General features: G+C 42.8%; 1 protein-coding gene across 1 annotated transcript in view; it reads left to right on the top strand.

The window, feature by feature from the left end:
* Positions 1-17351, top strand: part of PRDM2 (PR domain containing 2, with ZNF domain) — a 134854-nt gene that overhangs the window by 69372 nt on the left and 48131 nt on the right. Inside the window, exons 5-6 of the mRNA XM_006883634.1 lie at positions 2922-3032; positions 10672-15097. Coding sequence (XP_006883696.1) covers positions 2922-3032; positions 10672-15097 — 4537 coding nt within the window. The remainder of the gene's footprint in view (positions 1-2921; positions 3033-10671; positions 15098-17351) is intronic.

Genomic DNA, 17351 nt, shown 5'->3' with positions numbered 1-17351 from the left:
TTGATAGTTCTACCCAGGTTGCGCTTTCTGTTAGTCTGCCTGTGTTCTGTTGTGCATAGGGTTTTCAGAGGTCTGCTATTTCAGAAGTGGATGGCCAATCCTTCTTCCTAGTCTGTCTTAATCTGAATGTTCAGATTTAGAGGAGTATCTGACAGACAAACAATTTATAGAGCAGTGAAAGATAAATCCCTCATTGTGGAGTTTTTTAATCTTTTGTTGTTGTTGTTGTTGCGATGGCACATAACAATAAGAGAAGGTAGCAGGAGAAGGATGGGCAGTCTCCTCCTGTGTATTAACTGTATCTGAAAACCTGCCAAAGTCAGCTGTGGGTCAGTTCCGACTTGATGGTATGCAACAATAAGGGAAGGTACTAGTTTCTTATAAAAATTTTGTTTGTGTAACACAGGGAAAAGGTTATTTGAGTGTAACTTGAACTTAAAACCTTTTTAACAGTAATAAAGAACTCATAACTCTCCTTGAACATTAGCTGCAATATTAGTTACGTAGCAAACTGATCATTTATATTTGTCTTAAGTGTATGGGTGATAAGGAATTTTTGTTATCAGCAGTCTGGGGCTAAGCATCGTACATGTAGGGAAGGATGAAAGTTACCTTGAGAATAAAAAACTGCCTGGAAGGAAGTAGAATCAAAATTTCCTTATTTCTGCTGTTATGTTGACAAAAAGAGAAGGAATTTTAACAGATGTTTGCTGCTGTGAGGTGCTGTCCAGTTACTTGCAACTCAGGTGACCCCCATCTCCAGCAGAATAGCACATTGCCTGGTCTTGTAGTGTCCTCACAGTGGGGTTGGAGCCCACTGTTGGAATCAATCTGTTTTGTTGAGGGTCTTCTTTTTGCTGACTGATTACTGTTATCAGTCATGACATCCTTCTCCAGGTGATGTTCAAAGTGTATGAGATGGCATGTCAGCATTCTCACTTCGGAGAGCAGTCTGACTGTACTACTAAGATTTGCTTGTTCTTCTGGCAGTCAGTGACATATTCCGTATTCTTCATCAACACCATAATTCAGAGGCGTCAGTTCTTCTGTCTTCCTTATTCACTGTCCAGATTTCACAGGCATATGAAGCCGATGAAAATACTATGTGTGTCAGGTGCACTTTGACCCTCTAAGTGACATCTATTTACAATATTTTTATATTATATAAATACATCTTTCTGTGCATATTTCCCTGGGGCAATAAGTTGCTTTTTTTTTTTTTTTGGTTGTTTTTTTTTTTTAAACTGCTGCTCCCATGGTTGTTGATTGTGATTTCAAGAATTAACTGCACAGTTTAGTCTTTCTCTGTTTATCATTGGTATTGCTTGTGGGTCCAGTTGTGAAAATTTTTACTTTTTGTTGAAGTGTCATCCATTCTGAAGACTGTAGTTTTTTGTTTTTTTTTTGTTTTATTGTTAAGCATAGCAAGTCTTCGTTCTTACAGTGTGAAAAGGTGTTTTTGTGTTAATGTTCTTTGTGTTAATATTCTACCTGGCAACAGGAACCTGCCATTAGACACTAGACTTCTGTTCTCATCACACTGTAGTTTCCAGTGAAAAAATCATGGATTCTTGAGTTCTACCTTTTAAATGCCTTTGATCTTGATAAATATTATGAATTTGAGTGAATCTTTATATAGAGGATTCTAAAAACAAAACAAAACCTTTTTGTTTCCTTACAGGCTGAAGAATTAGTGTTTTGAAATTTTATTTATATATATATGTATGTATGTGTGTGTGTGTGTATATATATATATATATATATATATATAAATTAGTTTGCTGTTTAAACTGAATGACTATTGTATTTTCCCACCTTCCCCTATTCCCTTGTTAAATTTAGGATTCTTAACTTGCTTTGAATTGGACTTGATGTTTCTACTTTTAACATCATCTTCTCAGTAATGTCTTGTATCTCTGATCTCATTCTCATCTGTTTTCTCTCTTCTGTGTTAACTGTGTTCTTCCCTGGTATTTTTGTTAAGGGGAATGTCATTTTCCATGTGATCCTCTCCAAGCTATGAGTGGTTTCTAGTTTGCCATTTTATTAATTCAGAAGTAAGGTGTCAGAAGGCTTGTTCTGGAAGGCCAAGGGCAGCTGTGGGAGCTCTTGGAGGTCATCTTGGGGACAGCATTGCAGAAAGGGAAGGATATGTTAGAGGAAGATGAATAGGAACCCATTATGAATTTGAAGACTGAAAAACCCAGGCTTGGGAGTGGGGGTGGGAAGATATTTAGAATTTAAACAGTCATTAAGTACCGAAGGAACTGAGGCTGCTGAAGCACAAATATTTATATCGCTATAGAGAATGGTTTGGCTTTGTTGAGTTTCAGGTAATTTTAGTTCGTTGATCCAGTTTTTCAGAAATACACATTGCATTTTAATCTTATTTCTAAAGTATGGCATCACTTGGAATGCAGTTAGTGTTTCTTGAATTGCATCTTCCGAATTGTTAATGAAATATTGAATTGTACTGGACCTGGAGCAGAGTCCCACAGGGTCCTTGGAGTGCAGTGCAGGCTGACCGTGAATTATTCATAATTACCCTGCATTTGATAGTGGAGCCATTGTGTGTGAATGTCTCTTGCATTTCGGTGGAATCCACATCTGTTGTTTTACTTTGACAACTAGGGATAACTGAAAGGCACTCAGCTAATATAGTGTTGTTTTTCTCAGACATATTCCTTGCTAATAACCAGGCTTGTGTAGAATGGAATTCAGTGCTATTGGCTTTCTTTGGCATCAATATTACTAACTTCTCTAGATCTTGTCATTATGTGTGGCTGAAGTTTAAAGCTGTAGGTTTGAAGTAATAGTTGCATAGAAATATATGGTTTGCTGTGGTTATTATCTCCTTCAAGAATTCATGATAATAGTGAATGGCAGAATAAGTGAGTGAGTAAATAAATATTGTGTTTCAGGGAAGAAAAAGTCCCAGGAAAATAAAAGCAAAGGAAACAAAACTGAAGACATAAAGCTGAAGACAAGTGAGCCAGATCCTCCCCCTGCAAATATGAGAGATTCTGCAGAAGGTAAACTGGGGTTACTGGAATGATAAGATTTGGGTATGTGTGGTCACAGAATGTGACTTTGTGTCTCTTTGTATGACCCTTTGGAGAATTACTCAAGAACTATAAAGGGCTTTTCAACAAAATAACCATTGAACTTTAACATGGCAAATTTTGCCTTTCCCATTATATTCCCCTTCAAAAATTTTTTACAGACCTTTCTTGCTAAAAGTGAATTTCTTCTTAAAATAATATGTTGTATAATTACACTTAAAATTAATATAAAGTTCTAAGCTGCCAGAGGAAGTTCTGATGATCTTAATGGGTAAGGAGTAGCATTATCATTCCAGAGGCAAGTGGATCAAATCCACCAGCAGCTCCTTGGAAGGAAGATGGGCAGTCTCTTCTCATGTGATTTACAGCCTCTGATAATCACTAGAGGATCAGCTCTTTGTCGGTCCCAGTCAGCCGCACACAACAACAGCAAAGCAGTCCAGCCTATAATGATAGAAGTCAGGCACGTGTGACACAAAGGCAGGATTTGGGGTGCTAGTAATGCTCCATCACACTGTATGTATTTATCATTTAAATACTTGTGTATATGTGCACACGTATGCTCGTGAGTAGACTCCCAGCTCGTCATGACTCCATACAATGAGCAAAACTGCCCCCTGGTGTTTCCTCGGCTGTGCTCTCTCAGAGTATGAAGGAGTCAGTGGTGCTGGTGATAGTGGTAGTGCATTACATGTTTGCCTGAATCCACCAGCTGCTTCATGGGAGAAAGAGCAGGCTGCCGCCTCCTGTAAAGACTTAACTCCCCACCAACCTAATGGCATGTTGCCATGGCTTGGAACTAGGTCAGCAGCCGTGGGGTTTTTTGCCTTTATGGGGGCAGATCACAGGCTCGCTCTCTTCTGAGAATGGACTTGAACTACTGGCTTCTCAGTGATTAGCTGAGTGCTTAATTGTTTTGCCCCTAGGATGCTTCCCCCACCTCCTTCTCTCTCTCTCAATCCCTCTCTCCTCCAGTGCACTTTATACTTCAGTTAAAAATTTACTTTAAAACATTAAGCACTTTTGATTTATCAGGATGTTAAGTATTTCTGCATTTTGTTTAAATTTTTATTCTCTTTGTGTTTCTGCTCACATGTTTTTTCCTTTATAGGCTTTTCAGAGGATTAATATTCTAGGCTTCCATGATGTGAGAATTCACTGGGAGCATGAATTGAAATTCAAAGAGAAATACAGACTGCTGTCTTTAATGCAGTTGAGCAGCCATACAGAGACTGTTGACATTACTGGAATTGAGAGAATTGTGTCTCAGTTTGACATGTGATAAATTGATACAGAAACTGAATCTTGCTGAGAAGTTTGTCATAGTGATCCACAAAGGCAAATTTCAAAATACAGGCTTGTGACTCCCTCAGGAAACATTTGCAGACAGGGAACAAAAGCCAGGACATATTTTGGATACCTTTCATAGCCATTTTATTAGTCCTGTTTGGGCTGATGACATTCATTAAAGATTGTAATTTTCTATTCCACTTTATGAAGCAAGAGTAAAGGAAAAAAACCAGTCCCAATGCCGTTGCTGGTGAGTGAATTCTGACTCAACAGCAACCCAATAGGACAGAGTTCTGTTATGGTAAATCCATATAGAAGCAGGCTACCACATCTTTTTCTCACATAATAGCTGATGGAATAGAATCTCTGACCTGCTGGTTAGCAGTCAAGCACTGGTGGAGTCTGTTGCATGTTATGCCATGTAGCATCGCTGGTGGGTCAAAACCACCTGTGACTTCACGGGAGAAAGATGGGCAGTCAACTCACATTGAGATTTACAACCTTGGAAACCTGATCAATATTTTCTTTGAGTTGGAACTGATTCCATATGTGAGTTTAAGGATATTTCTTTTTTTTACATCTAAAACACAAGTCTGCCTGCAACAACAGAAGATTTGCTGAGACATACTTGAATAACAGCAAAATACTAAGCAGCCTTGTTACCTTTGGTGGCAGAATTTAAAAACAAAACCCCAAACAGTTGAATGGGGACCCTTCTAGTCATTCACACATTTATTTATTTATTTACTCTTTAACACATTGGTTGCTGTTGCTGCAGAAGACGGCAAATGTGTTTCTAAGCACAGTTGTCAATTTAAAAGTGTGCGGCAACAATGTCAAGTAGTAGTTGCTTACTCCTTCGTTACTGTCAAGTCAGTTATGACTCGTGGCTCACCCTCCCCTGGGTTTCCAAGGCTGTAAGTCACAAATACTGCCCATCTCTCCGCCTTGGAACAGCTGGTAGATCCCAACCTTTAGAGAGGTCACCACTTTTGTGTTAGCAGCCCATCTGCTTATGAATTACACCAGCAGAGCTCCCTAATGTAACATTAGATGTTATAAAGAAATTGTTACTTTTTTTTTTTTTTGCCACAAAGCTGTTCAAAGTAACATTGATTCTGTACAGTGTACACTGGAAAGACCCATCCTGAATGTTTGGATTGACCTCAGCAAATCATAATATGTAATGAGCGAACAGCTCAACCTCTTCTGTTCTCCAAGCATTGATTTATAGCTAAGCTTCAACAGACATCATCTAATGTGTAGATGCACTTTGTTTTGGGCCCAAGTAGTTAATAGAGTTGTGCATATTTTGGTTCTTATTACTTTGGACAGTTTAAAATCTGGGATTGTTTACCATGGGGAAAGGATTCCACCCACTTCCTCCACCCCTCCACCCCATTCCAGTAAACCACACGTTTTGGCTAAAAAACAAACTCCATAAAGAATTTCTGAGCCTTGGAGATGTTATTTTCATTTTCTGTTATCTCATCTTTTGGCAATATCCCGTGTCTTTGCTGAAAATGTATTTGAAAGAGAAGTTAGATCTTAATTTTAAATATGTTACCACCTTTGAATAACTAATTTTCCAGTTTGTGGAAAACTCTTGGCACTTATGAAATTTCTTGTGAGGAGGAATGGGAGAAAGAAGGCTGGTTTCTATTTAGAAGTGGAAATCTCATTGCTAGTAATTATAGTAGCCGATGGGGACAGAATAGGACTGTTCTTAGAACCAGCATGCAAACTGGGCTACATCATTGTGTTTGCAAAAGAAGTCATTGTATTTTTATTGATACCTTGCATTTGTGGCACGTTGAGCAAGCCACCAAGATTGTTAGCAGGCCTCTCTTATTTCTTGACAAAATTAATACTTTTTTCCTGCCTCTGCTATTATTTTCCATTTCCATGTCTTAGTTCAAGCAGTCGTGTAATGTAACTCTCTTTTCTTTGGTCTTTTGCCTCTAGCATTGCCCTTCTCACAATCACTTAATTCACATGCAGCCAAATGGCATTCTTACTTTAAAATACTTTCATGTACCCACAAAGATAAATACTATATAAAACCATTATTGTAGAATGAGTATAAGGATCCGAGAGAGATGGGAGAGGTTGGAAGCAGAGGGATGAGGGTGTGCAGGGGAGGGATTAATCATCGGGTTATACAATTTGTTGGGTCGGAGAATGAGTGAAATGGAAATAATTTGTTCTTTAAAACAATGTATTTGAATTTTGTAAATAAGCTAATAGAAAATTTAAAAAAAGAATACCTTTCATGGACCTTATTGTTTCCATGAAGGCCAAACTAAGACCCTCTGGGTTTTTTTTTGTCATCACCCTGCTTCCTCCTCTTTTAAAACTACACATGACTAGCTGTAACTATCTATGCCATTCATCTTAAGCCTGCTCTGTACTTGCACCAAGAATCCTTCCGGTAAACCCCACCCACGTGATAGGCTCCTTCCTGGGTATCTGCAGCAGCGCCCATTTCCGTTTAGTGATCTTGTTTTACTGTTTGCTTGTGCATAGCTCCTGTTAAGCTGAAACTTGCCAAGAACAGAGATCTTGGCAAGGACAGACTTTTCTTCATACACCTGCGTAAAAGTGATGCTCGGTAAATACTTAACAGGTGAATGGGTGAATAGCTAGTTAACAAAATCTGGAGAAAGCTTAGTAGCTCTGCCTCCTCTCTAGAGCTCTCCCCACCCTCCACCCCAGCGCTTCTCATTTAACTCTTCAGATGCCAGTAGCAAAAGAGACCTGTTAACAGAGTACCAGGTAGATAAGACAGCATGTGGGCCATCTTCATCAGCATTCAAATGTGCTGCGTAATGACTTCCATCTTTAAGAAAGAGTCTTTTGGTAAACACGTGTGTTCTTTAGGCTACTGCATTGTTCCTTTGCTTTCCTTCATAGTAAATCTCGAAATACTTTGCCATAGTCTTCGGTAATTCTTTCTCCTTCCATTCTCTTAGAAATCTGATTTATCGTTTGTTTGCACTGTTCCACTTAAGCTTTTGGCATAATTTATTACCAGACCTCTACTTTGCTGAATCAGATGTTTAATTTTCTATGCTTGTCTTAATGATTCTTGACAGAGCTCATCACTCCTTTGAACCCTTTCTTTGCTTAGATTTCTCTGGAATGCTCTCTGACAGTTCTGCTAGCCTTTCAGTACTGGTTTCGCCTGGGCTGTAGCCCTCCTGTCCCTTTTCTGTCTCTATTCCCTATCACTGTATTGTAGGCTAGTCTAAATGCTCTGTGCTCTGAAGGCCATACTTCGTCATTTTCAGGCTTAGCCTCTTTGCTGAACTCAAGAGTCACCTGAGAGTGTTTAGCATTTTCACTTGAATATGTTTTGTTCCTCAAACTTTAGTATGCCCAAAGTCACTGTATCGAAAGGAATTGGAAGACACAGAAGAATTTCATGAAACAACATATGAGCAAGAGCCTATGGTGATGAAAGAAGAAGTTCAGGCTGCTTTGAAGGACATGGCAAAAAATAAGGCTCCAGGAATAGATGGTATACCAATTGACATATTTCAGTTAACAGATGCTGCCCTGGACGTGCTCACCAAGTTGTGCCAAGAAATCTGGAGAACGACCACTTGGCCAACTGACTGGAAAAGATCGATATGTGTTCCTATCCCAAAGAAAGGTGACCCAACAGAATGTGGAAACTACAGAACAATCTCACTGATTTCACATGCAAGCAAGATTTTACTGAAGATTATCCAAAAACGACTGGAACAGCACATCATCAGAGAACTACCAGAAGTCCAGGCTGGTTTCAGAAGGGGTCGTGGTACTAGAGATATTGTAGCTGATGTTAGATGGATCTTGGCTGAAAGCAGGGAATACCAGAGGAATGTCTATCTGTGTTTCATTGACTATGCAAAGGCATTTGACTGTGTAGATCATAACAAACTGTGGCTGACTCTGAGAAGAATGGGAATCCCAGAACACTTGATCGTTCTAATGCGAAACTTCTACTTGGACCAGGAGGCAGTCGTCAGAACAGAGCAAGGGAACACTGCATGGTTCAAAATTGGGAAGGGCGTACGCCAGGGATACATCCTATCTCTATACTTTTTCAACCTATATGCAGAACAGATTATCCGGGAGGCTGGGCTCTATGAGGAGAAATGTGGGGTCAAGATTGGTGGACGATTTATCAATAATCTGCGTTATGTGGATGACACAACCCTGCTTGCTGAAACTGAGGAGGACCTGAAGCGCCTGCTGCAGAGTGTCAAGGACTGCAGCCTACAATATGGATTGAGGCTCAATGTCAGGAAGACGAAGATTCTTACCACTGGACCAGTTGGCAGCATCACGATGGATGGTGAAGAGATTGAGATTGTACACAGCTTTAGTTTGCTTGGCTCCATAGTCAGCAGTCTTGGCACCAGCAGCCAGGAAATTAAAAGGCGCATTACCATGGGAAAGTCTGCTGTTAGGGACCTCTCCAAAGTGCTGAAGAACAATGGTATCTCTTTGGAGACTAAGGTGCGTCTGATACAGGCCATGGTCTTCACAATCACCTGTTATGCATCAGAGAGTTGGACAATGACCAAGGAGGATAGAAGGAGAATTGATGCCTTTGAACTGTGGTGCTGGAGAAGAGTATTGAGAATACCATGGGCTGCTAGGAAAAGAAACAGATTCATCCTGGAAAGGGTTAAACCGGGTGGCTCGTTGGAGGCAAGGATTCTGAGGCTCCGTCTAACATACTTTGGACATGTTGTGAGGAGAGACCAGTCCTTAGAGAGAGACATCATGCTTGGGAGGGTGGAGGGACAGCGCAGGAGAGGAAGGCCCTCTATGAGGTGGATTGATTCAGTGACTGGGATAATTGGGATGGGAGTGTCAGAGACAGTGCGATTGGCACAGGACAGAGCGGAGTTTAGGGCTGTTGTACACAGGGTCGCTATGAGTCGCAGGCGACTCGACGGCACATAACAACAACAACAACAAACTCTATATGCACTTACGCATATGTGATTATTGCACTTGCTGTGGAACCCTCCTTGATGCCTCTTTTCTGTCAATACAGCCAGTCTACAAGCACATCTTGTCAGCTAGCTCTTTAAAATTTATTCATGTCAGCCTTCCTATCTCTGAAAGATCTAGTAAGTGCCTGTCACCCTGCTTCTCTCCTTGTCTACCTGGAGCTATCTCTCTGCCTTCCTTGTAGAAGCTAGAGGGTTTCTCTTGAATACGTCAGGTCATACATATTTCTGTTAGCAATTTCTAGCAGCACCCTATTTCGCTCAGAGAAAAGACCAACAACGTACCAAGTCCTTTCTGAGCTGGCTCCTAGCCCCTTCTCTAATCTCTTCTGCTCTCCCATCTCCCACACTTGAGCCTTAATTTTTCTGCTGTTTCTTGAACACATCTAACATTTTGTTGATTCAGAGCTTTTGTACCTGTTCTTCCTTCTGTCCAAAGGGCTCCTGTCCCCCAGGGACTTGCATGGCTCATTTCTTTTAATATCTGGCCTTCCTTGACAACAGCCCTACCATCTACTTTTGCTAAATCGACCTAGATATCTGCTAGGCATTCAGATACAGAAGTGATTTTGGATTTTGATTTTTCAATTTTTTCCCCCCCTTTCTATTTCCTTTGCTGAGGAGCTCTTAATAGCTTTATGGAACTTAGAAGAGGTAATTTGTTAAGTCTCTTTTACTTAAAACAGTTCTAATTATATGGTTCTGGAAAATATGCAGGCTTTTTTATATATAGTTTTAATCAGGAGGGATAGAAAAGATCATTCAAGACAAGACTCTAAGCTGATGGTGTGTTTAGTAATTTCCACATTTTATTTTGGAATGATAAGCAACTGCAGTTCAAATCCAGTCTCCTGAAATTTGCTATCAGCTCAAGCTCCTGTCATAGAGGTGAAACTACAGCTGACCCACCAAGTTTATCTGAGGCTGTGAATCACATGGGAGGAGATGGCCTGTCTTTTTCCAGCTCCCACTACTTACTAGGCCACGAGCTATTCCAGCACAGTGTGAAGCACCGAAGTTCCCAAGGGGTTTTTTGTCTAAGCGCAAGAAAGAGGCCAAGCTCCATGAGGACCTTTTTGTGTCTCTAGTTCACACGTGTCTCCTCACTACCCAGAATGGTGCCTAGAGCATAGGAGGCAATGCTTGGTTAAAATGAATGACAGAAGTGGATTTGACTTTGAAATAAGAAAGGACAAGTTAGTTACGGTCAGTCATAATCTCCCTTACACAGTTTAGAAAGAATTTGAGTAATGAGAACTACTCACCATTTGGCTAGCTTTGTGCTCACCTCCATGCTTCTGCTTCCCTAGGTCCTAAGGAAGAGGAAGAGAAGCCTTCTGCTTCAGCAGTTGAGCAGACTGACGTTCTTCAGGAGGAGGAGGTAGTGGAGGTGGCTAGTCAGGACGCGCCTCCGGAAGCAGTGGTCCCTTCCCCTGTCCGGGAGCCACAGCCAGAACCAGAGGAGAAGCTCGAAGCAGCGCATGGTGAGGTCAATGATTTGGAGGAAGAGGAGGAGGAGGAAGAGGATGAAGATGAAGAGTTGGAAGAAGAAGGGGAGGAAGAAACTGACACGCCAAATGAAAGTTTGGGGAAAGAACCAGAAATACGATGTGATGAGAAGCTTGAAGATTTATTAGAGGAACCAAAAAATATTTCTAAGGAAAGTCTTGAAGACTCTCCAGATGCAGCGTCTATTATAAAAATCCCTGAAATGAAGGGAGAGCCCAATGGTGACGTATTTGAAACGTTTCTGTTTCCGTGTCAGCATTGCGAGCGAAAGTTTACAACAAAACAGGGACTTGAACGGCACATGCATATCCACATATCTACCATCAACCATGCCTTCAAGTGCAAGTACTGTGGGAAAGCCTTTGGTACACAGATCAATAGGAGGAGACATGAGCGCCGCCATGAAGCAGGGTTAAAGCGAAAACCCAGCCTGACACTACAGCCATCAGAAGACCTTGCTGATGGCAAAGTATCTGGAGACAGTGTTACTCCTAAAGAGGAGTCAGACCCTCCCAATCTTGGGCAAGACTGTCTAACCTTGAACTCAGAGAAAGCATCCCAAGAAATAGTAAATTCTTCTGTTGTAGAAGAGAATGGGGAAGTTAAAGAACTTCATCCATGCAAATACTGTAAAAAGGTTTTTGGAACTCATACTAATATGAGACGGCATCAGCGTAGAGTGCACGAGCGCCATCTGATCCCCAAAGGTGTGCGGCGAAAAGGAGGCCTGGAGGAGTCCCAGGCACCAACCACGGAGCAGGCCCAGGCCCCCCAGAACGTCTACGTCCCTAGCACAGAGCCGGAGGAGGAAGGGGAAGCAGATGATGTGTACATCATGGATATTTCCAGCAATATTTCTGAAAACCTCAATTACTATATTGATGGCAAAATTCAGACTAACAACAGCACTAGTAATTGTGATGTGATTGAGATGGAATCCAGTTCGGCTGACCTGTATAGCATAAATTGTCTCCTTACACCGGTTACAGTGGAAATTACGCAGAATATAAAGACCACACAGGTTTCGCTAACAGAGGATCTTCCTAAGGAGCCTTCCAGCAGCACAAACAGTGAGTCCAAGAAGCGGAGAACTACCAGTCCACCTCTGTTGCCTAAAATTAAAGCAGAGGTGGATTCAGACGCAGCGGCCCCCTCCTGCTCCCTCAGCCTGCCGCTTACCATCGCAACCACAGAAGCAGTATCTTTTCATAAAGAAAAAACGGTTTACTTGTCATCAAAGCTCAAGCAACTTCTGCAGACACAGGAAAAACTAACTCCTCCTGCAGGAATTTCAGCAACTGAGATGCCTAAATTGGGTCCCCCTCCTGTGTCCGCCCCTGCCTCACTGTTACCTGTGGCCCCAAGTAGGTTTAAGCGGCGGACCAGCTCTCCTCCCAGTTCCCCACAACACAGTCCTGCACTTCGAGACTTTGGGAAGCAAAGCGACAGTAAAGCAGTGTGGCCGGAGGCTGTCCTGGGTTCCAAGAAACCCAAATTAGAGAGTCACAGCAACTCACCAGCCTGGAGTCTGTCTGGCAGGGATGAGAGAGAGACTGTGAGCCCTCCCAGCTTCGATGAGTTCAAAATAGCTAAAGAGTGGGCAGTCAGTTCAACGTTTAGTAGTGTTTGCAACCAGCAGCCTCTGGATTTGTCTAGTGGCGTGAAGCAGAAGGCTGAAGGTGCAGGCAAGACTCCAGTCCAGTGGGAATCTGTGCTAGACCTCAGTGTGCATAAAAAGGCCCCCATTGACTCTGAAGGCAAAGAATTGAAAGAGAACCATTCAGCGCAGCCAGCCTGCAGTGCTGTAAAGAAAAAGAAGCCTACCACCTGCATGCTGCAGAAAGTCCTTCTCAATGAGTACAATGGCATCGATTTACCTGAAGACAGTGCTGCGGAGGTGGCCAGGAGCCCGAGTCCTTGTAAATCACTCGAGCCCCAACCAGATCAGGAGCTTGGCCCTGGCTCTAGTGTATCCGCTCCTACTGTTGAGTCCCCCTCTGGTGTTTCCCCTTCATCTCCCCCCATGCAGCCATCTTCCCTCTCCTCTGGCCAGCTGCCTCCTCTCTTGATCCCATCAAATCCCTCCTCTCCTCCGCCCTGCCCTCCTGTCTTAACTGTTGCCACCCCACCCCCTCCACTCCTTCCTACGATTCCCTTACCTCTCCCAGCCCCTCCTTCAGATACATCCCCTCCTCCGTGCCCCTCTCCCCTCTCGAATGCCGCTGCACCGTCATCTCCCCTTCCGATTCTCTCCCCTACAGTGACCCCCTCTCCGTCTCCCATCCCTTCTGTGGAACCGCTTGTGTCAGGTGCATCACCTGGGCCTCCAATACTTTCTTCTTCATCTTCCTCCTCTTCCTCCTCCTCATCTTCTTTCTCATCGTCTTCCTCCTCCTCTTCCCCTTCTCCACCTCCCCTCTCAGTAGTATCATCCGTTGTCTCCTCTGGTGATAATCTAGAAGCCTCCCTTCCTATGATCTCTTTTAAACAAGAAGAGTTGGAGAATGATGATCTGAAACCCAGGGAAGAGCCCCAGTCTTCAGTTGAACAGGATGTTGTTCAGGAAACATTCAACAAAAACTTTGTTTGCAATGTCTGTGAGTCACCTTTCCTTTCTATTAAAGACCTAACCAAGCATTTATCCATTCATGCTGAAGAATGGCCCTTCAAATGTGAATTCTGTGTGCAGCTGTTTAAAGAGAAAACAGATTTGTCAGAACATCGCTTCTTGCTTCATGGAGTTGAGAATATCTTCGTGTGTTCTGTCTGTAAAAAGGAATTTGCTTTCTTGTGCAATTTGCAGCAGCACCAGCGAGATCTCCACCCAGATAAGGTGTGCACACACCGTGAGTTTGAGAGTGGGACCCTCAGGCCCCAGAACTTCACAGACCCGAGCAAGGCTCAAGCAGACCACATGCAGAGTTTGCCAGAAGATCCTTCTGAAACATCTAAAGAGGAGGATGAGGAAGAGGAGTTAAATGATTCTTCTGAAGAGCTGTACACTACCATAAAGATAATGGCTTCTGGAATGAAGACAAAAGATCCAGATGTGCGATTGGGCCTCAACCAGCATTACCCGAGCTTTAAGCCACCTCCATTTCAGTACCATCATCGAAACCCCATGGGGATTGGTGTGACAGCCACAAATTTCACCACACACAATATTCCACAGACTTTCACTACTGCCATTCGCTGCACAAAATGTGGCAAAAGTGTTGACAACATGCCTGAGCTGCACAAACACATCCTGGCGTGTGCATCTGCAAGTGACAAGAAGCGGTACACCCCGAAAAAGAACCCTGTCCCTTTGAAACAGACGGTGCAACCCAAAAATGGAGTGGTGGTTTTAGATAACTCTGGGAAAAATGCCTTCAGACGCATGGGCCAGCCCAAAAGACTGAACTTTAGTGTCGAGCTCAGCAAAATGTCATCGAATAAGCTCAAACTGAATGCATTGAAGAAAAAAAACCAGCTTGTGCAGAAAGCAATCCTTCAGAAAAATAAGGCTGCCAAGCAGAAGGCTGACTTAAAAAATGCCTCCGAGTCATCCTCTCACATCTGCCCTTACTGCAACAGAGAGTTCACTTACATCGGGAGCCTGAACAAGCACGCTGCCTTCAGCTGTCCCAAAAAACCGCTTTCTCCTTCCAAAAAAAAAGCTGCTCATTCATCCAAGAAAGGTGGACACTCGTCACCGGCAAGCAGTGACAAGAATGTCAACAACAACCATCGCCGGCGGACGGCAGATGCGGAGATTAAGATGCAGAGCACCCCAACTCCTCTGGGCAAGACCCGAGCTCGCAGCTCCGGCCCCACGCCCGTCCCCTTGCCCTCCTCGTCCTTCAGGTCCAAGCAGAATGTTAAATTTGTGTCTTCAGTGAAGTCCAAAAAGCCAAACTCCTCCTCTGTAAGGAACTCCAGCCCCATAAGAATGGCCAAAATCACGCATGTCGAAGGGAAGAAACCCAAAGCTGTGGCCAAGAATCACTCTGCCCAGCTGGCGAGCAAAGCGTCCCGGAGTTTGCACGTGCGAGTCCAGAAAAGCAAAGCAGTTCTACAAAGTAAGGCTGCCTTGGCGAGTAAGAAAAGAACAGACCGGTTCAGCATCAAATCGAGAGAACGGAGCGGGGGGCCGATCACCCGAAGCTTACAGCTGGCCGCCTCCACCGACTCTGGTGAAAACAGGAGAGAGGACAGCAGTGCCAAGCAGGAGCTGAAGGACTTCAGGTAAGCGCTGTCCTCCAGGGCAAGTGTTCAGACTTGAGGGCATGGATTAGAGAATTGTGTGAAGATGATGTGCTTGGTGTGCTTGCCCATGGGGAATTTTGATTGCTTTTCCAGTAAGATAAAGAAAGGGCATAGCCATTAGATGCACCATAAGCCTTAAGAAAGGTCACAGGTTTGGCTACTGTAGAGAGAAGGAGAATAGCTTTTATTTCAGCTTTCTACTCACCCAGTGGGAGCAAGCATTGAGTGGGACTATTTGTGAATTGAATTTGAAAGTTTGGCACAACCTTCCGAAGTGCCCAGTATGAACATAGGAAATGCTTTCCAGCGTCCTCCCTCTCTTGAATACTATCTCGTTCTCATCATAGACTCTTTCCTAAGGATGCTTCAAAGATGCTAGTAAATCACCTTATAGTCCTGTAGCATTGCTGTGACTTGAGCCAAGTTGTAGCAACTGAGAATGGTTTCTTTCACTACTGGTGTTTTAATTTTTAAAATCCACCTCGTTGGTTAAAACAAAACACCATATTTCTTTCCGAATGTCTTAGAGTGTCCCCATGCCTCACTCTGCAGCTGATAAACAAGCTGGTTCTCTAATGGGAAGAGCAGAAGAGTGTGCTTAGAGCCCTCCATTGGGACAGGAACCTGCTCGTTCTATTAGTGGACACAGTGAGCCAGGCAAGTTAGCAGCATCAGTCAGGGCCTTGGTTTTCCTTTAACCTTATCTCTGAGGTGGTTTTCTGCCCGACTCTCTTCTCATCATTAGAACTGTTCTTAGAATATGATAGAACAATAGTTACATGTGTGGCTTTGGCTTCTCTTTAAGTCCGTTTACTTAACTAGAGTTGATAGCCTTTCTTAGCATTCTTGCTGTTTCCCGAATAATTCCTGCAGATCCTTGTCAGATAAATTACTCATTGTCAGATGAATTGTAGAATTTCTGCAGAACACTTGGTGGCTTTGTTGACTTTTTAGAGTTTTGTGTGTGGCTTTGGGTTTTCATGACAATCAGTTTTTTTAATGTCTGAAACATCTTTGGTGGTGTACGCAAATAAGAATTAGGGTAAGAGTGGAGAGAAAGGTGCTTTGGTGACTGGTTTTTTAGGCATTCAGCTGTTTACTTGCCAGCTGTACTCTTTGGGAGAAAGATGAGGCAGCTGGAGTGCATAAAGATTTGCAGACTTGGAATCCTCTGGGGCAGTTCTGCTCAGTCCTCCAGGGTCACTGTGAGTTGGAATGGACTCTTAAGAGTTTTCATTGGTTTTGGTGGCAGGAGAGCCATTCTGCAAAGGGCATGAGTACTCAGAAGTCTTGCTGTCAGAATCTCATTGATTAGATTGAGTGTTTGGTGCTGGTGTGCTGTAATGTGTGGCCAAAGACAGTCTAGTCTGTCAATGCTGATTTGAATGGTTTGCTTAGGAATAAAAGGCTCAGACTTTTTTCAAAAGTGTGCTAAGTCATTACTCGAGTGCTTCCTTAGCGTGTGGTTTCTGGATGTTTACCTTGGTGAAAAGAACAAGACTATCGGTTGTTCACCTGGCTTCCCTGAGCACTGTAACCGAGAACTTGTTCGTACTCAGTGTTGTGGAGGTTGCACAGGATTAGGCCAATATAGAATTGAATCCTTTTCCAGTTGTTGGGAACCCAGTCATTTTCATGGAATGTTGCTTAATGCATCATCTCCCAACTGGTTGATTCCTAATATATTATCTCCCAGGTGGTTGGTACTTTAAAGTGTACTAGATAGAAATCCTTTTTGGTCTCTGGTATTTTCTCAAAGAACTCTCATTTAAAAGCTGAGTAACAACTAGAACCTTGTGAAGTTCATTTAATTAGCCTCTTACCAATCCATTCTTACTCAAAGCTACAAAGGAACAGAAAGCTCTGTAAAATTGTTATGCTCCTATTAATTTTAATTATTGGGCTTTGTTTGATAATTAACAAAGTGTTGCTATATTGAAATTTAGCCTACACAGAACCCTAAAGGAAAATATTCGTCTTGTCATCATTGATTAGTGATGGCTCAGGCATCTACAGTATCTGCTACTTTTCCTTTGAGTCAGAGGACTTGAGCCTTGGGCACTTGAGACATGAGTAGAAGGCAGAAGGGCTCACTTAGAAAGTTCAGAACTGTTTTAGGGCTCACAAAACAATGTCCAAAAGGAAATGGTAAGACATGCCTTTCACAGTTTGTATTGGTCTTCTTAGTACATCATAATGAACTTAGTGCAAAACTGGATTCCTCAACTGAGGG

This window comes from Elephantulus edwardii, unplaced genomic scaffold (genome assembly GCF_000299155.1).
Source record: "Elephantulus edwardii isolate Elephantulus edwardi_28Jun2011 unplaced genomic scaffold, EleEdw1.0 scaffold00028, whole genome shotgun sequence".
NCBI classification, from domain to species: Eukaryota; Metazoa; Chordata; class Mammalia; order Macroscelidea; family Macroscelididae; genus Elephantulus; species Elephantulus edwardii.
Note: the sequence above shows the minus strand (reverse complement) of the source record. Positions and strands in the feature narration are given on the sequence as shown.